Below are 26485 nucleotides of genomic sequence, written 5' to 3'. Positions count from 1 at the left end.
ATGGAAAAGACCCCTGACCTGTTCTTTCATTATTTGCTATTCACCGCTAAACTTTGTATTACAGGGCCCGATCTCAATATAAGCTCGGTTATTTCAGCTTGGCATTTATTCTTAGGACTTTACGTCATTTTTCTCATCTATAATAAAGGAGAGCGTGTCATCAGTATTTTGGTCTGACAATTTGTAAGATCTGACAACTTTCCTTGATTTTGATTGGCTCAGAAGCCCAGTTGCTATGGTAACTGTCCGAAAGGTCCTTTCATGAAACGCCCCAAATGTTGTCACAATGGAATTAGAATCGCATTTACGTATCTGAAGTTAATACAGATAGGATATTTAAATTGCGCACATATCCACCTTGTTAGGTGCTCAAGGCGCTCCTATATTACCCGGCTAAGCTAGGCGTTCATAGCGCACACAGCTTCTTAAGGAATTACTTCCTACCGGTACCCATTTACCTCACCTGGGTTGAGTGCAGCACATTGTGGATTAGTTTCTTGCTGAAGGAAATTACGCCATGGCTGGGATTCGAACCCACGACCCTCTGTTTCAAAGTCCGAAGACTAATCCACTTGGCCTCAACGCTCCTCTCTCTCCAGATTAAGAGAGAGGTGAAATAGAAAAGACAAGAACATGTTTTTTGTGCCATTGGTGGTGAATGATAGTGAAATGGGATTAGTGTGAAAATTAAAGATCAAATTTCTAGTGTGAAAGAGGTGTGTTGTATTTAGTTTATCTTGTGCCTTAGGTAGTTTAAATTTATGTTAGTGCTGGAGAAAGTGGTTTAATTTCCTGCAGCCTATTGCATAAAACTTTTTACCTGAGAAAACTCCGGTAAATACTGAAAACTAAGGTTAGTCTGATTTCTGCCATTGACTTTAACACACGGCAAAAACTCGGGTAAAAAATACCTGAGTTTTTTCAGGTAAAAAGTTTTAAGCAACAGGCCCCTGGTGTAAAAGATTTTCTCTATAGAACATGTATAGAATGCAGGAGTTAATTGAACTGCATGTCTTATTTTATTTAGCCCAGGATAGGCTATTGTGTTTGGGAATGTTCAGATGCAAATATGCAAATTAAGTTTGGACATGTTCCTTGTACACGTAGAAAGGTACACTTGGGGCAGATACACCCAGCAAGTTAGAGACGGAGGACATACCAAGCCTGAGTAGGGATCCTCATCAGATTTTGTTCTCGCTCGGGATGCAGCCGACAGGGCCTCGACAAGAGGCTAGGCTACCTATTCAAGTGCACACAGCTTTTTGAGGAATACTTAACCCATTTACCTCACCTGGGTTGAGTGCAGCACACTGAGGATGAACTCCTTGCTGAAGGAAACTACCCACGGCCCACTGTTTCAAAGTCCGGAGACTAATCTACTGGGCCACGACGCTCCACTTTATGTGTTATATCACCTGATTAGGGGAAAAATATCATTTATCTCTCTCTTAATCTCTTTTCAATCTCTCTATCTCAATGTCCGCCTATCTCTTTCTTCCCCTCTCCCTCCTTTCTTTCTACATCCCTCCCTCTCTTTCTTCCTCTCCGTCTTCTCTCTCTCCCTCTCTTCCTTGCCTCTCTCACTGTCTCCCCTTCCCTCTCTATCTCGTATTTATGCGGCAAATTCCCCAAACATTTATCAAACATATTCAACCCATTTACCATGCCTGTCATTGTTTAAAATAATAAGTAAACACATGATTCGGTCTTTAATAGATTTATAGTTAAAACCCAGGACTAAACTAGTCACAGCCTTTTCGTTTATTCGGATACGACATATAACAGGCAATTAAACACAAGCACTCGATCAGATGAGCGGATAAGTAGATAATATACTTATGATATTTGATAAAAAGATGGTCTAAATGAAACTTAAAGAAAGAACACGGAAGAAAGTCTATTATTACTCTTTTTGCTGATTGAGCCACTTAAGCACTATTATTATTATCATTATTATTATTATTGTAGTTGTTGTTGTTCTAATTACGTCAGTAAACTGAGTTCAAGGGTGGTTGGAAAAGGCAGATCCGGAGGGGGGGGGGGGCACATTCGGCTCGCTCTTCCCTTATAAAAAAATAACATAAATATGCCATTCTTACGCAAGTGTGCCCCCCCCCCTTGAAAGTCAAAGCAGATATATAATAATTATGTTTAATGGGACTATGTCCTTCATACACAAGTGAGGAATTTTATTTTTGCTTGTCAAATTTTACGTGCACGATGTGACCTTCAATTTCTTTTATGAAAGCCCTTTTTTTGCTTGTCAAATTTGTTTCTTCGGGAAAATATGCCCCCTTTTGGAAAATCCTAGATCTGCCCCTGAACATAATCTTGAGAGAAACCTTTGATATCAATTATTGTAATCTAGCTTGAACATGAATTAATTCATTAGCTGGAGTAGGATTGAATTCGGTTCAATTTATTTCACATTTGCATAAAATACAATACATTCAATTACAGTGATAATTGATTGATTGAATTTATTCTTCTTCATTTCAAACAAATTGGCAAAGTAAGTAGGAACAAAACAGCATATGAATAACAGAAATAAAAAAGAGAACTCAATGGAAAGCTTCGCTTGTTTATGCGAGTCCCGTGAAATGAATAACTGATTAAAATTTATCAAATAGAATTTAACAATGTTCAATATAATATTTGAAGTATATTAATGGGGTCGAGCTTCGTATGTTTATGCACTATAAAAAAAATTAATACAATCATGACAATATAATCATACCCATGCATGGTGTACAAAAATATATGTACAAGACAACGATTCAGATATTGTATATAAAATAAATTAAACAAGACAAGAATATTAACAACAGAGAAAAAAAAACAGAGGACAAGACAGAACGGGGGGGGGGGGGGGAGCGTTTCATCAATATTTTTGTCTGACAAGTTGTCAGATCTGACAACTTACCTGGATTCTGAATGGTTGAGAAGAACTGTTACTATAGTAACTGTCGGATAAAACAAGACTTGTCGGATAAAACGTCTGACAAGACCTTTCATGAAACGCTGGATAATACATTAGATGCATTGGGATAGTGGTTTGACCATTGATCTGTTAAAATGAGCCGATCTTGTAATCACTTACATCCTTTAATATTAGCAGTTTGTATTTCTTAAGTCGAGTAAAAGATTAGTAGGTATATGAATATATAGGATTAAATAGGTAAAATGAATTATATGAGCTATTGGCAAAACAATGTTTGAATTTATTATTCCAAATGCTTTAGCTCATAATGTCGAGAACGTTTTTCATTAAATTTCAGTTATTGATTTAATCAAGTCCATTAAATACATTAACCATAAAAAAACGATATAAATAAAAAAAGAAAAGAAACAAAGATACATAGTGAGATGCAAGTAAGATAAAAAAAAGCTAAGATTATTCAGTCTATCATACAGTATGCATAACATGAATATGAAATGGGAAACTGCAAAAGAACAAAGCAAATGTTCTTACGAGGCAGTCCCTATGTATGGTAAAATATAAAATTCAAGACTTAATGATAAAATGAACTATTATAATAATAAGGAAATATGATGGGATTGATTGAATTAAGATACTGAAAGAATTTTTTAATCTTTTATTTAAAAAAAAATTAAGTATGAAATTTGTTTGATGTTACGGGAATATAATTCCAAATGCAAGGTCTTTTGAATTTAAAAGAAAAGGAAGATGCTGTATTTTTACATTCTTCTTCAAAATAATTTTTAGGATTTCGATTATAATACATATTTTCCATTTGATCAAAGAGACAACTTATATGGCACTTTATTTTGTATATGCCTGAAAGCGATACAATTGATACATAGGAAATTAAGTTTTTGTTAAAAAGTGGTTTTGAGGGCGCATTAAAATCAGACATGCCACATATTCTAACTAATTTTCTTTTATACTTCTAACGACTCAGTGTCTTAACTGATACACTTGTGTATGTGCTTAGAATAATAATTTAATCATCATATTCATATTCCCTGGCAACAGCGGCACCGGCAATGCCTGCTGCGGCTAAACCCCCCGATGACAGTCCAGCGGCTCCAACTGACTGCAGCACCGCTACCGTGCTTCCTGCGGCAACCCCTCCGCCCGATGCTATCGCTGATGCTGACATCATACTTGCGGCACAGGAGCCGGCTGTAATACCCGCTGCGGTAAATCCAACCGCTCCTAAAGCAGCGGGTAGAGCGACTGTTGCTGCTCCGACGCCGATAATGCCACCGATTACTTCCTTAAAGAATGCATCAGCACCTTGCCTGGGAAAACCGATTATGAAAAGAAATCACAAATAATCACTTTCTTTATATAAAACTGATATTAGGTCATCATTTTGCCACATTCCCCCTTTTTTTCTCACAATCTCACCTATCAATATGTAAAAGTGGGAGCTCTGGGGAAGAAAGGTAGCTTTGTGTTTTTTGTTTTCTTTTCATTTTTTTTTTCTCAGAAGAGAAACTCCTTCAATCTTGCTCTAAATTTAAATATGAAGTTTGCTTCCGTGCTGTTAAATGATAATATTGAACTTCTCCATTGTTTTCCCCACCCTTTCTCTAACCCTGTTTTTCCACCTCAGCTTTATGTGTTTCTTGCCAGTTAAAGTTCAAATGTATACATTAGGGCATGGAATTAGATTAAGGTTAGGCCGAAGTATATGAAGTTTTCTTCTTTTTTTTAATTGATCGCTCAACTTCTGGACGGATCGGATCCAGTGGCGTAGCTACGGGGGCGGGGGGGGGGGGGCACGTGCCCCACCTGAGATTTGGTGTGCCCCCAGGTGCCCCCCCCAGAAAAAAATTGGCAGAGCAAAAAAAGAAAATAAAAAAGGGAGAAAGAAAAAGGAAAAGAAGAAGAAAGACAGAAGAAAAAAAGAGGAAAATAAGAGGAGGAAGACTAATGAATGAAATAATGTGAGGGGAAGACTTGCAATTAAAAAAAATATTTTCATGTTACTATGTAAATTTTTGCTTGCGCTTCGCGCCATAATTGCCTGTTCGATGGGATGCATACAGTATCTTGCTCAACTTAGGCTGATGTGGAGCAAGTTTTGAAGTCAATATGCAAAACATATTTTAGCTCGGACATCGAGCTTTCATTTTTTTTCATTTACAAATTTAAGTGCTCTGTAAAATGTCTGTTTTATGGTCTGCATATCAGCATTTTAAGCTCACGCTGCGTGGTCACATTGTTTGATTTGCCAAGTTCATATTGTCTACGTGTATTCCATAATGTTCCATTAAACAAATGTATTCAGAATGCCCAGATTTTATATCTAAATATTAAACATGCGCGATAGCGTGCATGTTCTTTATTTAAAATAAACTTAAATTATCCAGTTTTACATCAGAATATCAATAATTTTCTGCTCATGCACTCTTCACGATCGCATTATTAATGATACCCAATTGACTATATCCTATTTATGACTTACAAAATATGAATAGAGTGTCCCGCTTTTAGGTCTAAAATCTCAATTTTCTTCCTCTCGCGCTTCGCGCTCGCATCAATTGTTTAGTTACATACCTATCCCATCAATTAATACAAAAAGTGCTTAGAATGATCATTTTTTTTTAGGTCGGAATGTAAAAAAATTTGCTCGCGCTTCGCGCTCGCATTATTGAAATATATACAATCTTCGTGGGTAACTGTAAGCAGTCCTTAACAGGTCCCTTTTCGATAATGCTAGAACAGTTGATAAAAATTTATGTTAGCGCTTGGGGGTACATACGAATCTTGTTCAGGATCACACATAACATTGCCCAGAAAATTAAATTTCAGGAAAAAAATACATTAAAGTAAAAAAAAAAAAAATCGCTCGCGCTTCGCGCTCGCACTTTTTATAAGGCTTATGAGATTATTTTATGTTTATTTTGTTTTATAAGAATAAAACTAACAAGTGACTGATATAAGTGAAGATAAATTTGGGCCCCGTCCGCTATTGGCGAAAGACGGATCCGCCCTTGTGGACACATACACACACACCGGAAAAATGGCCGGTGCCCCCCCTGAAAAAGCAAAGACCCCCCCAGTGCCCCCCCGGGAAAAAAATCCTAGCTACGCCACTGGTCGGATCCGGGCGGGGATAATTTTTGTATCAATTTCTGCCGTCACCTCCATAAAGTCAACTTTTCCCGCTTTTCAGCTCATTACTAAACAACCATAATTTTGGGGCAAACAGGTTCCTAATTTAAAAAGAGGGAGGTATAAAATTAGTGTCGTATTAAATAAAAAGTACAATATTTAATATCAAATTCTATTAAACTTCATGTCATTTCCCTGCACATTCATCTCCTGTCCTGTTTTGTGCACTCAGTTTGAAATTTTGAATGACACTCAAGTTTCCTTATAATTCAAAATGAAGCGCTTCAGGATAGGTCAAAGAATTTAGGCATCCTTTTTTTATAAATTCAATAAATCACAGAAGTTTCAACTTTTTGCGCACTATTTTCCTTGAAGTTCAATAATCTTAGAAAATCAATTGAATTACCCGATGGGGTATTTGAGATATCTGCATTTGGTGAAACGTCCGCCCTTTGAAATTTCAGAGTTTCATTGCTCTGCGAGGGGAGGAATATCTCCCTCCCGGCATATACACTTCTTCTCCTCTGTTTTGCGAGGTATGCACTGTCGCTAAATTGTTTGTAATCAAATCTGATCTTTCCAAGGGAAGTATTCAATATATCTTTGAGAATACCCTTTTATCGGGACCCTTTTCATGGCAAAAAAAGATTAGAAAAACGCTTTAGCGTCCACGCTTCTCGTGGAGTTATTATTATTTTAATTTCCTCCATTGTATTCCTTTTTTATGCGTTCGCTCACAATCACTTTTGAAAACAAGGTTCATGAAAAAAGTTCAAAATCACACAACTGTCAACTGAATTGGGGCTGATATAGGTACTACAGACAAGAGAGATGGCTCCTTTTCATTTTAATTTATGAAACACCAAAGCTTCGCGCTTCGCGCCGGAGGGGGAACCTCCCCCTCCCTGCACCCACCCCCTAGGGAGCGCGCTCCGTGCGCTCTGTAACTGTTGGTACGCTTTGCGTGCATTTACCGCCCCCTACAAAATGAAATCCTCGCTTCACGCTTGTGCCCACCCCCAAAAGTTCAAGCACCAAGATGAGTTTTAGAAAAAGAAAGGAAATGAAGAGAAGCGAATTATCAATTTCTAAATATATTTGTCTCAATCTAATAAGCTAAGAGTGTCATTTTTGCTCGCTCTCTTCACTCCCTTAAATGATTTTTTTAATTTTTTTTTTAGAAATTTTGATCAATACACAATGTTCGGCCCCCCATTTTTGGGAGGGGGGGGGGGGGTCGTCATGACATTGACACAAGGCTTTTAAATTAAAAAAAAGCGAAAAAGTTGATCAAGTTTAACATTTATTAGAACATTATTCAGAGTAAAAACATTCTTGTTGGGTTAAAAAAAGGAAAATTAAATTGACCTGCATTTGTAATCAATATCTACTAATCCTACTTATCCTAATAGTACAAAATAATTGAATTATATTGTTTAGAATGGAATATCAGAGATATTTCAAAAGTTTTGTATAGTAGCCTAATGTCCTTATAGTGGTAGTCATGGTAGTGGAGATGTATAAAGATTCCCGACTTAAGTGCAGTTTGTAAAAAAAGTCATCATCACTCCCAAAAATCTAAAATAACTTACCCCGTTACAAGGAGAATAAGGCAAATCATCGTCAGGCATGTTGTTTTCTTACAGATTTCCATTTCTGATCAGCAAATATCTATAAAAAAAAAGCGGGAAACAAAAATTCAAATCAACAGCTTTCTTTTCTAATTTAATTCTACTTTCAATGGAAATGATATATTTCATGGAATAGATCTACTATTTACTATACTTTCATTCAAAGGTTAATTGCTCATTGCCTATCAAATGGCATAATATCTTAACTATCAAGTCGTTGCTGTAAATAAAATAACGCGAAAAAATCTGTCCTTTATTTTCAGTGTGGACTTTAGAGTTTCGCATTAAAATAAAAGATGATAGATCAATATTTTTCTCCGCCGAAATGAACGACGATAGTTTTAAACAATCAGTTTCATGGTGATAATGATGCTGATGACGATGATGATGACGATGATGATGATGATAATGATGGTGATGATAATTATTGTGATGATGATAATTATGACGATAATGATGATGATGATTTGTATTTGTATTTGTTTATTTACCGAAATTCACAATAAAAACATAAGTGTACAAAGAAACATATAAAAGCAAGATATGTATGAAAAAATAGCAAGTAAGAACAGATATATGCAAACAAACAACAATATCAAATAGAAACGTGAAATCGGAAGGACACCCGGTTCAGCTCTGCCCATAGACAGTACTGTTCTTCCACGGGGTCCAAGGATTAAAACACAAGAAATTAAGAAAATTCTAACAAAAAAATCTCTTAGAACAAAAGGGGGAAATGGGGACCATGGAGAGGGGGGGGGGGGGGGGTCCAGTATCAAATTCAAAATGCTTCATAGATCAGGGAGGAAGGCATTGAGCCTATGTAAGAAGACTTTGAGACTACAAGGGACCTTTAGATTCGCAGGGAGATTATTGAATTGAGAAGCACCTCTGTATGAGAATGAACGTTTACAATAATTTGTTTTTGGTTTCGCTGATATTAAATTTCCATGGGACCTGAGAGAATAATTATACTGTCTACTGGTATGTTGGAAAAATACTTCTAAATATTGAGGAGCAAGTTCTTTTAAAGCCTTAAAGACCATTGTATTTAGATGATAACAACGTCTATTTGATAATGTTTTCCAACCCAAACGAACATGTAAGTCACGTATAGACACGCGACTGTATGGACTTATTCCTAATATACTTCTACATGCTCTATTTTGAAGTTTCTGCAATTACTCGATGTATTTTGCACATTCTGAACCATATACTATATCACCATAGTCAAAAATAGGGAGGATAATTTTACACAATTTAAAAAATTTTCTGATCAATATAGTGACGCAGTCGCGCTAATAAACGTATGAGTTTGCTTATTCTAAAACATATGTATTCGATATGCAAATTCCATTTTAAACTGGGATCTAACAACATGCCAAGATATTTGGTTGATTCTACTTGTTTTATATGTATTCCATTTTCATTCAAATTCAATCTATTGCATTTACCAATCATTTATCCAGAGCCAAAGAGCATACATATTGTTTTATCACAGTTAAGACTTAGTTTGGAATCACACAACCAGTTGTTTATTCTTTTCAGCTCAGAATTCAGTTGGGTTTCAATAGTTGTTATATTTTTATGGGAAAAATAGACTACCGTGTCATCAGCATATAGGTGAATAGATGACGATGATGATAGTGATATTGATGATGATGGTGATGATGATTATGATGATATGTTGACGATGATGATGATGATGATAATGATGATGATGATGGTGATGATGATAATGATAATGATGATAATGATGATGATGATGGTGATGATGATAATGATGGTGATGATAATGATGATGATGATGGTGATGATGATGATAATGATGATGATCATGATGATGATAATGATAGTGATGAAAGTGATGATAGTGATGATGATAATGACGATGATGATAATTATGATGATGATTATCTCTAAAACGGACCAATTCATTTGAAAACGCAAATCAAATCACAATAGAGCCCTGACAGTCTTTTGTCGAAAGTTTGACAGACTGGGACAGCAGATTATCCGAAATAAGATTTTCACCGGATGAACAATTGCAAATATGTCGTTTTCCAGAGTCAAGACACTGCGCTGTTGTTCCTGGTCCATCAACTTTCGACAAAAGCCTCCTAGCTTTCGATTGTGATTTGACTTGCATTTCCACAGGAATTGGTGGGTTAAAGAGAACGGCTCCGTACTAAATGTAAAAAGTCTATATGAAACTTGAGGAAGTTGATGCCCAGGGGGGGGGGGCACTTCCATTGACGAGTGGAGACCATGCGCGACCATGGGGTCACGAAAAGCACCCTAAACAAGTATTTTCCATATTCTGAAAATGCACCCCTTACGGGCGTCGATCGTCGGTTTTACCTTTATCTACATGTACATCTTGGGTTTAGTACGGCCCCACACCTCGCGTAAATCGTACTCTATACACATAGTTGGTAGTGTTGACTGTTTGGCAAAAAGTACATCCTTTATAAAACATTTTAGTCTTAATTCTTTATGCCCTCGCAAATTTGACCCTGAACATGTATGGCTTTTTTAGCGAAATAGATACCCTTCTTTCATTCTTTCAGTTTTTTGATACCTTTAATTACGTGACGTACATGTACGTAACGTGCCCTATCTTAAAAAAGACATCATTTTTACGTGTTTTTTTTTTTTTGGTCGCGCATGCATGGTATCCACTCGACAATGTAAGTGACCCCCTCGGGGTTGAAGTACCCATGAATATAATCACATTAGAATACCAATTATTCATTTATATTAAATCCCATTAACAACAAAATTGGTAAATGACAAAAGGAAAAAATGGTTGATCGCTTACCTTAATTTTATTTTCAAAAGAAACGGGTAAGAAATGTTTGAGCTTTCAACAATGACAAAAACCCTGATGCACCGAGTTGACAAACACGAGTCAATGAGTTTGGTAAGCTGGAAACACGAAGTTGTGAAATATTATATAAAGAAATTGCGAGATTCTATAGAATTTCGCAATATCCTAACTGGCCTAGATAAAGGTAATTTATAGTCTTTATTTCAGGCCTCAAATCTGGAAAACAACTTTGACTTCTTTCGTCTCACTTCTCAGTTCAAAAGAGGGGGTACACGTCTGTTTTTATTATCAATTTGGCTTCTCAAGGGGGGGGGGGGGGCGTCTTGTGAATCGTCAAGGGGTGGTCTGCCCTACCTTTGAAAACAGTGTTGATGATATTAACAATAGGCTGGTTTGTGGATGTGAGGTGGTGGAACTAAAGTGGTTTGGGGTGCACATCTTGGGGAGGTAGAACTAAAGTTTGGAAAATCAGTTGTTGTAACATAAGAAGGGGTACAAATTTAATTTAATTCCTATGCCTCAGCGGGGGGGGGGGGGTGCACCCATAAAGCATTAATGAGCCAACAATTTTGAGGGGACAATATTTCTAAAAAGCTGCGAGCGAGAGGAGCTGTACAAAAAATGACCTTTATAACGCAAAAATACAAAGTCTGGAGTGAAGACCAGACGCCAAACTTTCTTTCAGCGTCAAATCAGAGCAAGCCAAATATATAGTGACTCTAGTCTCACTACTTCAGACTCTACATTGTGCAAATTGTGAAAGCCAAGAGTCTGTGCCAGCAGACTAGGGGATGAGGGGGGGTCAAGTACAGCCAAGGTGATATCCAGGGAATAAACGTCATGGAGGTTCTACCTCCATGTTTTTTTCTTCCTCTCTCCATTTCTTTCTTCCTCTCCCTCACTCCTAGCTTCTCTCTCTATATATCATTCCTCTCTCACTGATCCCCTTCCCTTTCCCTCTCTTCCTCGTAATTACGAGGCAAATTCACCAAACATGACTGTATCAAACACATTCGGTTACACTTCGTGATTACGAAGGTTCGTAATTCCGAAACACGTAAATTGCCTATGCCTCAGTGTTCGTTAATCCGTAAACGCAAAAGGGTTCGTAAATCCGAACATTTGTAGCGTTATTCCAAAGGTTCGATAATCCGAAAACGAAATAAGGTTCGATGTTCCGAAGGTTCGTTAGTCCGAAAACGAAATAAGGTTCGTTAATCATTACGTTTTCGGACTAACGAACTTTCGGAATTACGAACCTCATTTCGTTTTCGGATAAAGGAACCTTCGGAATTACAAACCTCACTTTGTTTTCGGACTAACAAACCTTCGGAATTACGAACTTCTTTTCGTTTTTGGACTTACGAACCTTCGGAATTACGAACCTTCGGAATATCCGAACCTTCGGAATAACGAAGCTTCGGACTTACGAATGTATGCGCACACATTTAACCCATTTACAATGACTTTCAATGTTTAAAGTAGATTACTAATAATTAAACCCATGGCTAAACTAGTGATCATAGCCTATATTCGTTTATTCGGATATGACAGGTAACAGGAAATTATACGAAAGAACACGATCTGATAAGTAGATCATACTTGGGATATTTAATTTAAAAAAAGGAGTAAATGAAACTTTTATTTAAAAAAAAACACGAAAGAAACTCAATTATTATTATTGCATTTTTTTGCAATGGTTTACGTTATTGAATTGAACAGTAATATCTGCTTCAAACTTGGTCAAATATCCAAGGGTGGATAGGAAAGAATAAAAATAATCATTCTCAAGAAACCATTGAAATTAAATGTGAGCCGAATTTCGTAATATTTGTACATGAACAATTTATTATCAATTATCTGGAATGGAATTGAAAAAAGGGGCCTATGCAATAAATCATAATGAGAAAGAATTTAATTGAAATGGTGGTTTGACTATGTTAACATGAGCTGATTTTGTAATCACAACGTTTAAAAATATTAACAGGTTGTGTATTCTTAAGTTGAGTAAAATTATTAGTAGCAGGGGCTGCGATCCTGGAGGCCCCCACTATTTTGAAGCACTAAAAACCTATCACAAAATTGGATATTTGTTATAAAGATAACAAAATTGTCGTGCTCTCGCTTTAACATGATACGACATATCTAGACCCCTCAATTTGTAGGGTTTTTACGTCACTGTAGATAAGTCATTTTTCTTTGTTTTAATATAGTACCCTTTTTGAAAGAAAAGGTCTCCTTTTTCAATGTGCCCCCCCCCTTCAACTTTTCTCTGCCACCCTTGATTAGTAGGTATGAATTATCGGCAAACAATGTTTGAATTTATTAGTCCGAACGCTTTAGCTATAGGGTGTAATGTCGAGAACGTTTTTCATTTAATTTTATTTATTGATCTATTCAAGTCCATTAAAATATATTGACCATATAAAAACGATAACAAAAACAGAAAAAGTAAAGAAAAAAGATATAAAGATACATAGTAAGATTTGTTTTAAAGCAAAGATGATAGAAAGTGAATATATTCATAAAATGAACAAGTGGAAAACTGCATGCAAAATAACAAAGCAAAGGTTCTGACGAGGCAGTCCCTATGTAGGGTAAAATATAAAATTCAAGACTTAATGAAAAAATGAACTATTATAATAATAAGAAAATAAGATGGGATTGATTGAATTAAAACGTTGAGAGAAAATTTTTATTTTTAGATTTAAAGAACATTTCAGTATGAAATTTGTTTCATGTTACGTTGAAGATAATTCCAAATGCAAGGTCTTTTGAATTTAAAGAAAAGGAAGATGCTGTATATTAACATTCTTCTACAAAATAATTTTCAGGATTTCCATTATGACCTGTACATTAATATTTTCAATTTGATCATAGATGCAACTTTTATGGCACTTTATTTTGTATATGCCTGAAAGCGATACAATATTGATTCAATTGAGATATAAATACAGGTAATTAAGTTTTTGTTAAAAAGTGGTTTTGATGGCGCATTAAAATCAGACATGCAACATATTCTGACTAATTGTAATTTTAACGACTCAGTGTCTTAACTGATACACTTATGTATGTGCTTGGAATATGACTTAATCATCATATTCATATTCCCTGGCAGCAGCAGCACCGGCAATGGCTGCTGCGGCTACACCCCCCGATGACAGTCCTGCGGCTCCAACCGACTGCAACACGGCTACCGTGCTTCCCGCCGCAACTCCTCCCGATGCCATTGCTGATGACATCATTCCTGCGGCACAGGAACCGGCTGTAATACCCGCTGCGGTAAATCCAACCGCTCCTAAAGCAGCGGGTAGAGCGACTGTTGCTGCTCCGACACCGATGAGACCACCGATTACTTCCTTAAAGAATGCATCAGCACCTTGCCTGGGAAAACCGATTATGAAAAGAAATCACAAATAATCACTTTCTTGATATAAAACTGATATTAGGTCATCATTTTGCCACATTCCCCCTTTTTTTCTCACAATCTCACCTATCAATATGTAAAAGTGGGAGCTCTGGGGAAGAAAGGTAGCTTTGTGGTTTTTTGTTTTCTTTTCATTCTTTTTTTTCTCAGAAGAGAAACTCCTTCAATCTTGTTCTAAATTTGAATATGAATTTTGCTTCAGCGCGCTGTTAAATGATGATATTGAAGTTCTCCATTGTTTCCCCCACCTTTTCTCTAACCCTGTTTTTTCACCTCAGCTATATGTGTTTCTTGCCAGTTAGAGTTCAAATGTATACATTAGGGCATGGAAATAGATTAAGGTAAGGCCGAAGTATATGAAGTTTTCTTCTTTTTTTAATTGATCGCTAAACTTCTGGACGGGTCGGATCCGGGCGGGTAAAATCTTTATATCAATTTCTGCCGTCATCTCCATAAAGTCAAACTTCTCCCGCTTTTCAGCTCATTACTAAACAACCATAATTTGGGGGCAAACAGGTTCCTAATTTAAAAAGAGGGAGGTATAAAATTAGTGTCGTATTAAATAAAAAAGTACAGTATTCATTATCAAATTCTATTAAACTTCATGTCATTCCCCTGCACATTCATCTCCTGTCCTGTTTTGCGCCCTCAGTTTGAAATTTTGAATGACACTTAAGTTTCCTTATAATTCAAAATAAAGCACTTCAGGATAAGTCAAAGAATTAAGGCATCTTTTTTTTTATAATTCAATAAATCACAGAAGTTTCAACTTTTTGAGCACTATTTTCCTTGAAGTTCAATAATCTTAGAAAATCAAGAGCCGATGGGGTATAAGAGATATCTGCATTTGATGAAACGTCCGCCCTTTGAAATTTCAGTTTCATTGCTCTGCGAGGGGAGGAATATCTCCCGGGTCATTCTCAAAAAAATGATACAATTCACCAAAAACGTGTCTCGACTATCTTATGGCCGCTAGCTTCACAACCCTGAACATTTTCTACAAAATTTTTATCAAGAAAATGACAATAATAGACTAGCTTCACAAAGCATATGCGACCAGTAATTTGTAAAGCTCTAATTTTATTACAAAGGCCTTTAAGTTTTGCTTTTTGTTAGAATAGACACTGTCTCGGGTCAGTTTTAGATTTTACTATCATTCTCTTTTATAATTATTCTGTATTTCGAACCTACATTAATGTCTGGTGAGGGCAACATGATGTAAACGTCAGACATACCGCGCTTATCCTAGTATTTGATGATCACTTTGTGATTAATTTCACTTTTAACTTTGTCCCAAATTTATTTTAACCTCCGTAACGAATACTGCCACAAGTTTTTTCTCCCTTTCAAACTGAATTATATTATATGATAATGTGTCTGCAAGTAGAGTGATAATCAACAATAAATAATTGATAGGGAATTATCATATGTGTTTCCTGTTTTACACGAAAATAAAGGACTATTCTTAAAAAAATGAAATGTATGACTAAACAGCTTTAACATCCGTAACGCACCTTAAGAAAATATGCACTTTGGCAGTTCTGTTGAGAATTCAGTATTATATAAAATAAGAGACACCTTTCATAATAAATACAGTTTTCAAAGGTAGGGCTGCTAAATAAGGACCACGTTGGACCTTAAAGCATAAAGACGTTAACTTCCGTAACATTTTTTCTTGAATATGCTACAAATTTGTGCTATATTGAATCACTCCGGATCATACAGATATAAATCATATAAGGTACCCTCCACCTACTTACCCATAAAAATGATAGCTCTTCATCCTTGTAAAATTATTATTACACATCTTATTTTAACATCACTTTTTAAAGAGGGAAAATTGCCAGCGAAAACAATTTCCCGAGAATTATATACGATATTTAATGCTTTTGGAATTTTAAATAATTCATACTACAAATGTGGAATATTGGCATCTTCTTTAGAACTTAACATTTCTAACTTCTTTGCTATATAAATTGCATTAACTTCCGTAACAATTACTGTTACGGAAGTTAATACACTTCTTTGCTGTACTTTGCTGAGATTGATAGTACGATTCTAGTTCCAGAACAGGTGACATGGCTTTGTCTAATGCTGAAGTCGGCAGAAACGGTGGAAAGAAAGGGAAGAAGGAGAAACAATTAAGCTTTCATGGATAAGGGCAGAGAAAGGAAAACTATTTGCAATGACTCATGAGAAGGGTTATTTAACGATCAAAAATGTGAGCGCAAAGCGCGAGCTAAAACTTGCGTATAGTCTAACCTGAAAACTTGAGATTCTAGCATTTTTTGGGTAAAAATGATCAGGGTGATATCTGAATAAACTATTAATGCGAGTACAAAGTGCTAGCTGATTTTTTAGTATTCTGACTGAAACCTTGACATTCTAAACAGTGTTTGTACCAATTACAAGGATGGGTATCTTAATTGATGCGACTGTAAATTTTTTTATGTTTGGATCTGAAAACAATCATTTTTGACGTTTTAATTTGAGAACAAGATATATATCCAATAAACAATTATTGAAAAGGTAAAACGCGCGCTTTTTGAGGTTTAGAACCCAAAACGGGACATTCTATTAACTTTCTGTAATCATAAAAAAGGATGGGTGTCTTGCTAAGGAACAGATGCGCAGCGAGTGCAAAGCGCGAGCTGAAAATATGTGTCATTCCAATATAAAAACCAGACATATAAGCACGCTCTCGAATAAAGAGGATATTAACTGAATAAAAAATAATTTTATGCAATAGAATACAAAAGAACAAGTGGGGGTAACATGTACGTACACCACCAATCAACTCTTTTAATGTTCATGAAGATGTGCATAGACCAAACTGTTTCACCAAAATAATGCAAATCTTTAAAATGGCATAACTTCGTTATTCCTTGTTCGATTTGATCATATATGCAGTATTTTGTTTGTCAGATTATTATCTGTTCAGAACATATTTTTTCAGCCTGAATGACCCCTTTAATGCGCATGAAAATCGCTGAAATATTTGATATAGGTCTACTTACATGAAAGCATAGAAAGGGGTATTCAAACACTCAACGTTTGTTGGAATTTATTAATGAAATACGTATTTCGATAATAAAACATTTTGGCTATTCATCATTTTTGTAAATCACGAACAGGATGCGTAATTGTGTATCTCGATGAAACAAAATAATGAAACAAAAATCGGGATTAGATCATATAGATTCCATTAATAATTTATGTATTTGTGATTTTTTAGCCTCTTGTTTCATTCACCTTACTTTATTATTATTCGTTTCCCCATGACCTTTTTAGATGTTTTTTTCTTTCTTTTTTTCTCTCTTTATCTTTTTTGGCTATTGGCAAGCGGCGGGATTCCTCGTAACCCAAAGAACTCATCCTGGTTACGGGACAACGATTGTTTTATTTTGTTTATTTCCAGAAACTTTTTAAGATGAACTGCAATTCTGTGGCCCTGTTATTCGGTTTTCTCATTCTAAATTTGAACAAGAACGACAATAAAATTACAGTTTCCGTTTCCTGTTATGTTTTCACATTTTTAGGGGGTGGCTAATTAAGCTATACGCTCCACATTTATCTTTATTTATTAAAAAATGTAATACGAATACCTAAATACGGATTTTCCTAAGCTAACAAATAAATATTGCACTTTGTAACTTGATTTAACTTCCGTAACGAAGATTGACAAAGTTAAATGCCATCGAGAGGATTTAATGGTAGACTATCTTTGGATTCCTATCATTGGTCATGCATTGCTTAGGATCTCAGGTTTTGGATGAAACTTATTTTAAGGTTGCCTCATTGAAATTATGAACATTATACTGAACGAAAGATGTACAATTATTTTTATGGTACTTTTTGTTATATGTTATTTGGTAAAATCCTGCTTCTGAAAAACAATATTGAATATTTTTCCATCTTGCAAACATTTTGGCTTCAGAAATAAAATTGTTGATACCACACTTAAACTAAATTGTGTGCATTTCAATTTCAATCATTTAAAAAGTGATTTAATTGAGTAACATAAGTGGGCAATGCTAACGATTAACCTCCGTAACATTGATATACAGTGCTTGAGTTAATCCGGTCAGTACTTCAAATTGACGCAGCAGCGACTTGCCCCTTTTCTGTTGCCACTTTCTTACATGGTACTTTCACAATATGCATCTTTCAAACCCATTCTGTAGACTTCACTTTTACGATTTTTTCCCCCATCAATTGTTGCATTTTTCTGAGAATGACCCTCCCTCCCGGCATATACACTTCTTCTCCTCTGTTTTGCGAGGTATGCACTGTCGCTAAATTGTTTGTAATCAAATCTGATCTTTCCAAGGGAAGTATTCAATATATCTTTGAGGATACCCTTTTATCGGGACCCTTTTCATGGCCAAAAAAAAACGCTTTAGCCTTCGCGCGGAGTTAATATTATTTTAATTTCCTCCATTGTATTCCTTTTTTAACAGTTCGCTCACAATCACTTTTGAAAACAAGGTTCATAAAATAAAAGTTCAAAAATCACAAAATTGTCAACTGAATTGGAGCTGATACAGGTACTAGAGACAAGAGAGATGGCTCCTTTTCATTTTAATTTATGAAACACCAAAAGCTTCGCGTCGGAGGGGGAAACTCCCCCTCCCTGCACCCACCCCCTGGTAAGTGTTGGTACGCTTTGCGTGCATTAACCGCCCCCTACAAAATAAAATCCTGGCTACACGGTTGTGCCCACCCCCAAAAGTTCAAGCACCAACGTGAGTTTTAGAAAAGAAAAGAAATGAAGAGAAGCGAATTATCAATTTCTAAATATATTTGTCTCAATTTAATAAGCTAAGAGTGTCATTTTTTTGCCCGCTTTCTTCACTCCCTTAAATGATTTTTTTTAAAGAAATTTTTATCAATACACCGTGTTCCGCCCCCCTATTGGGGGGTGGGGGGCGGAACACTGTGTATTGATACAAGGCTTTTAAATAAAAAAGGCGAAACTGTGATCAAGTTTAACATTTATTAGAACATTATTCAGAGTAAAAACATTCTTATTCGGTAAAAAAAAAGAAAAATAAAATTGACCTGCATTTGTAATCAATATCTACTGTATTATCCTAATAGTACAAAATAATTTAATCATATTGTTTAGAATGGAATATCAGAGATATTTCAAGTGTTTTGTATAGTAGCCTATATGGTATGCGGAGAATATCATTCCTTTGTTCAATAGGCAAGTGATGCAAACAAAATTACACATTAAAAATGCATCGCGAAAACACTGTAGATTATAATCCTTGATATCATTATTAAGTATTACACGTATCTACCATTGTCAATATAATTTATATCATTATAACTGCTATCATCATTGTGCAAAATCATTATAATATTATTATAGTTACGGTGACTTTGATATTTCATTTTCATAATCAAAATTATTATCAATTATAATGATGAAAATTATGATGATAATAATAATGTAGGCGTCATTACTAGTACTAGTATTATGGTAATATTCACCAACATTGTCATTCTACATACAAAAAATAAAACACTTCAATTTAGTACATAAAAACACTATAATGATAGAAAGTATCAATTTTTAAAAAGCCTTGAAAATGCCTTGAAATTTCAAGGTTAAAAATCCTGAAGGCCCCTCAAGGCCAACTTGGCCAAGGCTTTGAAAAAGTAGGCCTTAATGCGCCTTAAGGCCAATGCCTAGCATCCAGGCGCTACAACATTGAGTAATTGTCCTTATAGTGGTAGTCATGGTAGTGGATATAGATGCATAAAAAAAAAGTCATCATCACTCCCAAAAATCTAGAATAACTTACCCCGTTACAAGGAGAATAAGGCAAATCATCGTCAGGCATGTTGTTTTCTTACAGATTTCCATTTCTGATCAGCAAATATCTATAAAAAGAAAAGCGGGAAACAAAAAATTCTAATAAACAGCTTTCTTTTCTAATTTAATTCTACTTTCAATGGAAATCATATATTTCATGGAATAGATCTACTGTTTACTATACTTTCATTCAAAGGTTAATTGCTCATTGCCTATCAAACGGCATAATATCTTAACTGTCAAATCGTTGCTGTAAATAAATTTATTTTCAGTGTGGACTTTAGGGTTTCGCATAAAAATAAATGATGATAGATCAATATTTTTCTCCGCCGAAATGAACGACGATAGTTAAACAATCAGTTTCATGGTGATAATGATGCTGATAATGATGATGATGACGATGATGATAATTATTGTGATGATGATAATTATGATGACGATAATAATGATGATGACGATGATGATAGTGATATTGATGATGATGATGATGATAATGATGATGATGATGATGATAATGATGATGATGATGATGATGATGATAATGATGGTGATGATAGTGATGATAGTGATGATGATGATTATCTCTAAAACGCACCAATTCATTTGAAAACGCAAATCAAATCACAATGGAGCCCTGACAGTCTTTTGTCGAAAGTTTGACAGACTGGGACAGCAGATTATCCGAAATAAGATTTGCACAGGACGAACAATTGCAAATATGTTGTTGTCCAGAGTCAAGACACTGCGCTGTTGTTCCTGGTTCATCAACTTTCGATAAAAGCCTCTTAGCTTTCGATTGTGATTTGACTTGCATTTCCATAGGAATTGGTGGGTTAAAGAGAACGGCTCCGTACTAAATGTAAAAAGTCTATAATTATGAAACTTGAGAAAGTTGAAGTCGGGGGGGGGGGGGCACTTCCATTGACGAGTGGATACCATGCGCGACCATGGGGTTACGAAAAGCACCCTAAACAAGTATTTTCCATTACCTTTATCTACATCTTGGGTTTCGTACGGCCCCACACCTCGCGTAAATCGTACTCTAAACACGTAGTTAGTAGTGTTGACTGTTTGGCAAAAAGTACATCCTTTATCATGTTTATAAAACATTAAAGTCTTAATTTTTTATGCCCTCGCAAATTTGACCCTGAACATGTATGGCTTTTCTAGCGAAATAGATACCCTTCTTTCATTATTTCAGTTTTTTGATACCCTTATTACGTGACGTACATGTACGTAACGTGCCCTATCCTAAAAAAGACATTTTTACGTGTTTTTTTTTTGGTCGCGCATGCATGGTATCCACTCGACAATGTAAGTGGTCCCCTCGTGGTTGAGGTACGCATGAATACAATCACATTTAAATACCAATTATTTATATTAAATCCCATTAACAACAAAATTGGTAAATGACAAAAGAAAAGAATGGTTGATCGCTTACCTTAATAATTTTATTTTCAAAAGAAACAAGTAAAAAACGTTTGAGCTTTCAACAATGACAAAAATCCTGTTGCACCGAGTTGAGAAACACGAGTCAATGACTTTGGTAATCTGGAAACACTAAGTTGTGAAATATTATATAAAGAAATTGCGAAATTCTATAGAATTTCGCAATATCCTAACAGGCCCAGATAAAGGTAGTTTATAGTCTATATTTCAGGCCTCAAATCTGGAAAACACATTTGACTTCTTTTGTCTCACCTCTTCAGTCTTCAGGTTCAAAAGAGGGGGTATACGTCTGTTTTTATTATTAATTTGGCTTCTTAGGGGGGGACGTCTTGTGACTCGTCAGGGGGGGGGGGCAGTCTGCCCTCCCCCCTTAGGTACGCTAGTGTTGATGATATAAACAATAGGCTGGTTTGTGGATGGGAAGGTGGAACTAAAGTGGTTTGGGGGTGTACATCTTGGGGAGGTGGAACTAAAGTTTGGAAAATCAGTTGTTGTAAACATAAGAAGGGGTACAAATTTCATTTCGCTTACCAGTATCGGAAATCCTATGCCTCAGCAGGGGGGGGGGGCACCCATAAAGCATTAATGAGCAACAAATTTTTGAGGGGACAATATTTCTAAAAAGCTGCGAGCGAGAGGAGCTGTACAAAAAATGACCTTTTATAACGCAAAAATACAAAGTCTGGAGTGAAGACCAGACGCCAAACTTTTTGTCAGCGTCAAATCAGAGCAAGCCACAGTATATAGTGACTCTAGTCTCACTACTTCAGACTCTACATTGTGCAAATTGTGAAAGCCAAGGGTCTGTGCCAGCAGACTAGGGGATGAGGGGGGGGGGGGCAAGTACAGCCAAGGTGATATGCAGGGAATAAACGTCATGGAGGTTCTACCTCCATGTTTTTTTCTTCCTCTCCCTCATTTCTTTCTTCCTCTCTCTCTATATATCATTCCTCTCTCACTGATCCCCTTCCCTTTCTCTCTCTCTCTCGTAATTACGAGGCAAATTTACCAAACATGACTGTATCAAACACATTCAACCCATTTACCATGACTTTCAATATTCAAAGTAGATTACTAATAATTAAACCCATGACTAAACTAGAGATCATAGCCTATTCGTTTATTCGGATATGACAGATAACAGGAAATTATATTAAAGAACCCGATCTGATAAGTAAATTATACTTGGGATATTTGATAAAGATATGGAGTAAATGAAACTTTAATTAAAAAGAAACAGAGAAGAAACTCAATTATTATTATTACTTTTTTGCACTGTTTACGTCATTGAATTGAACGGTAATATCTGCTTTAAACTTGGTCAGTGTATTGAATCCAAGGGGGATATGAAAGAATAAAGATCAACATTCTCGAAAAACCTTTGAAGTTAATTGTGAGCCATTTTTTTGTAATCTTTGTACATGAATCATTTATTATCGATTATCTGGAATGGAATTGAAGAAAGAAGCCTATGCAATAAATCATTATGAGAAAGAACGAATTGGAATGGTGGTTTGACCATGTTAACATGAGCTGATTTTGTAATCATAACGCTTCAAAATGTTAAAAGGTTGTGTATTCTTAAGTTGAATAAAATTATTAGTAGCAGGGGCTGCGATCCCGGAGGCCCCCACTTTTTGAAGCACTAAAAAACTTCTATCACAAAATTGGATATTTGTTATAAAGATAACAAAATTGTGCGCTCGCTTTAACATGATACGACGTATCTAGACCCCTTAATTTGTTCGGGTTTTTACGTCACTGCAGATAAGTCTATGTTTTAAGATAGTGCCATTTTTTTAAAGAAAAGGTCTCCTTTTCCCTGTGCCTCCTCCCCCTTCAACTTTTCTCTGCCACCCTTGATTAGTAAGTATTAATTATCGGAAACAATATTTGAATTTATTACAGTACTCCGAACGCTTTAGCTATAGGGTCTAATGTCGAGAACCGCATACATTCGTAATTCCGAAGGTTCGGTTATTCCGAAGGTTCGTATTTCCGAGGGTTCGTAATTCCGAAGGTTCGTAATTCCGAAGGTTCGTCAATCCGAAAACGAAATAAGGTTCGTAATTCCGAAGGTTCGTTAATCCGAAAACGAAATAAGGTTCGTAATTCCGAAGGTTCGTTAATCCGAAAACAAAATAAGGTTCGTAATTCCGAAGGTTCGTTAATCCGAAAACGAAATAAGGTTCGTTAATCCGAAAATGAAATAAGGTTCGTATTTCCGAAAATGAAAATAATTCATTTTGGTAACAAAAACGATGTTGTCATTACAAGATTACAAGATATTATGCAATGATAGTAATAACGATCGATGATACATGCGTGTGTTGGGGCCAAAGCATGTATTTCATTAAGAATGGCGCCCTGATCAAGCATAGGCTAATTTCGATTTTATCTGAGCAATTGCTGCCTTAAGCAAATGGTTCAATTAAAGATGCAGGGGATCAAGTGTGTTGGAAGCGTGCGAGCAACCTCTAGATAATATGATTTGTATTGGAGGGGATGTCACTTTTAATAACAGCTTCTGCTGGTAATAAAAAATAATACTAATAATGATCCCTGTGAGATGTTGAAAGCGCGAATCGCAAGCTGAAACTAGTAGACATTTCATGTAACAAGACGTGAAGTGAGCATTCGGAACATTTTTTGTAATCGTGAGAAAGATGTGTATCTTTCTAAAGAATTAATGCGAGGGCGAGCTGTAATTTGTTTATATACTGACCTGGGGCCCGTTGCATGAAACTTTTTACCTGAGAAAACTCAGGTTGTTTTTACAGGAGTTTCTGCCCTGTGCTAAAGTCAATGGCGGAAATCAGACTAACCTTGGTTTTCAGTTTTTACCAGAGTTTTCTCAGGAAAAAGTTTTATGCAACAGGCTCAGAAAGTAATGTTTTAAGGACTGCATTTAGTGACTCATGAATAGAATATATATCTCACGAACTAAATAATGAGAGCGCGAACCGCAAGCTTAAAATTTGTGATATTCCAACCTGAAAACTGGACATTTCATACTTCTTTTTTGTAACCAGGAAAAGAATGAGTTCCTCAATAAACAATACTTGATGCGAGCGAGAAACGTGAGCCAAATTTTTCCGATTTTCCAACCTGAAAACTGGACATTCTACGTGTTCTAAGCATTCTTGTAAAAAAATAATAGCTGGGAGAATAGTTTTCAGAACTGAAGTGGCTTCCTATCTATATCAATATCATCATTCTAGGCCCACATGAAATTTCCAAAAGTTTGAGCACGTGATTCGCTCGCAACATCTCACAAGGATGCCCTTTTAACAGTAATTGACCAAAAAGGTGAATTTTACATCTTCAGATTTGATTTTTTCCCCCAAACCGCTTGCTCTCTACGCTCGCAGAAATGAAAAGTAAATATATAACTTTAGTGATCACTTAAAAAATTGTGCTCAATTTAGTTACTACAAAACACACAACCTCTTTACACAGATGATAATCTTATGGTAAAAATATCCGTTTGCACCAAATTGCCCCTATTGGCCCCTTTTTTTGCTTTGCCCCCCCCCCAAAAAAAATACGTTCCGCCGCCATTGGTTAAAACACGCGTCGTCTTCATGGCTAACTGCAAAACGTTCTTAAAATGTCCCCTTTAGATCAGGTCAGAGCTTATATATTTAAAAATTCTGTTCGCGCTTCTTGCTAGCAGTTATTATCTAAGTTTAGTTACATAGGCATCTCGCTTTGAAGATCACAAGCATAATTGCCCATCATATTAACAAAAATATATAGATCGCGCTCGCATTATTTAAAAAGGGTTTATCATGTTATTACATATTTACTTTATTTTATAAGGATAAAGCTAATTATTATTGACTGTTAGGACTAAACTTTCAAAGAAACAAAAAAAAAATCAACTTTAAACTGCCGATCAAGGAAAATATGGCTAAAAAATTGCCCCCCCCCCTCTATTTGACGAAAGTTGGATCCGCCGGGAGGGAGGAAGGGGGTAACAAAAATGAAATAAAAAAACAGGGGAATTAATATTTTCCAAAATGGGAAAGTTCCTTTTTTAAAAAATAAATATGCCGTTTTTCATGTTTTTTTTCGAAATAAAATACTCTTTTTAAAGTATACAAGTTAAGTTAAGTTTTTAGGCTGGAATATTGAAAAATTTCAGCTTGCGCTTCGCACTCTCATTTGATTGGTGAAATATGCATCCTAAAGAGGTCACTAAATGCTTTCTTTTAACAGGTTCCTTTTCTGGTCAATATGTTTAAGCTCGCGTTTTGCGCTCGTGTTAATTCTTTAGTTAGATGCACATCTTTTTAATGACAGCAGAAATCTGCTCGGATTTTTAAAAACTAATTTTCATTTTTTATTGAAATAACCTAAAGTTTTAGCTTTTGATTCACGCTCGCAACACCTCGCAATAATTCCATTTTAAGAATAATTGACCACAAAAAACGTTATACAACTTCACCTTTGAATTTGTTTTACCAAGCCGCTCGCTCATTATACTCTCTCCCGAAAAATAAAGCCTAAATATACATTTTGCCATAATAAGAAGTCACTTCAAAAAAGCTTTTCTCTACTTAATCACTATCAAACACACAATGACTTCAAGCAGATGATAATCTTAAGGTGAAAATATCCCCAAAATGCCCATTTTTACGTATGAGTTTCATTTTTTGGCTTTACCCCCAACGTAAATTCGTTCGGCCGCCCTTGCCTTCCCATCCTCATATGATAATTGAACGGCAACAGTGTCCCCCGCCCCCTCCCCTTGCCTCTGCCTCTGCTTTCCCGGTTTTCATTTTTCGGATTAACGAACCTTATTTTGTTTTCGAATTAACGAACCTTATTTTGTTTTCGGATTAACGAACCTTATTTCGTTTTCGGATTAACGAACTTTCGGAAAAACGAACCTTATTTCGTTTTCGGATCAACGAACCTTCGGAATAACGAACCTTTTTTCGTTTTCAGATTAACGAACCTTCGGAACAACGAATCGTCGGAATTACGCCACAAATGTTCGGATTAACGAACCCTTTTTCGTTTTCGGATTAACGAACATCGAGGTATAGGCAATTTACGTGTTACGGAATTACGAACCTTCGGAATAAAGAACCTTCGGAATTACGAAGTGTAACCGTCGAGAACGTTTCTCACCTCATTTTATTTATTGATTCATTCAAGTCCATTAAAATACATTAATCATATAAACGATGCCAAAAACACAAAAAGTAAAGGAAAAAGAAACAACGAT

The 26485-nt window shown here is 35.8% G+C and overlaps 2 protein-coding genes across 2 annotated transcripts; both read right to left on the bottom strand.

Moving 5' to 3' along the window:
* Window positions 1–3827: 3827 nt before the first annotated feature.
* LOC121405653 (interferon alpha-inducible protein 27-like protein 2A) lies at window positions 3828–10639 on the bottom strand. The gene is made up of 3 exons (XM_041596547.1): window positions 10541–10639; window positions 7681–7759; window positions 3828–4266 (listed from the first exon to the last, which is right to left on the bottom strand). Exons 2-3 carry the CDS (start codon window positions 7740–7742, stop codon window positions 3966–3968), a joined length of 363 nt encoding a protein of 120 aa, XP_041452481.1. The 5' UTR covers window positions 7743–7759; window positions 10541–10639; the 3' UTR covers window positions 3828–3965.
* Window positions 10640–12246: 1607 nt separating this feature from the next.
* Window positions 12247–21321, bottom strand: LOC121405654 (interferon alpha-inducible protein 27-like protein 1). Its single transcript, XM_041596548.1, has 3 exons — window positions 21242–21321; window positions 19790–19868; window positions 12247–13933 (listed from the first exon to the last, which is right to left on the bottom strand). The coding sequence occupies exons 2-3, from the start codon at window positions 19849–19851 to the stop codon at window positions 13639–13641; spliced, it is 357 nt and encodes a 118-aa protein (XP_041452482.1). The 5' UTR covers window positions 19852–19868; window positions 21242–21321; the 3' UTR covers window positions 12247–13638.
* Window positions 21322–26485: the final 5164 nt, after the last annotated feature.

The sequence above is a fragment of the Lytechinus variegatus genome, chromosome 19 (assembly GCF_018143015.1).
Source record: "Lytechinus variegatus isolate NC3 chromosome 19, Lvar_3.0, whole genome shotgun sequence".
NCBI classification, from domain to species: Eukaryota; Metazoa; Echinodermata; class Echinoidea; order Temnopleuroida; family Toxopneustidae; genus Lytechinus; species Lytechinus variegatus.
Note: the sequence above shows the minus strand (reverse complement) of the source record. Positions and strands in the feature narration are given on the sequence as shown.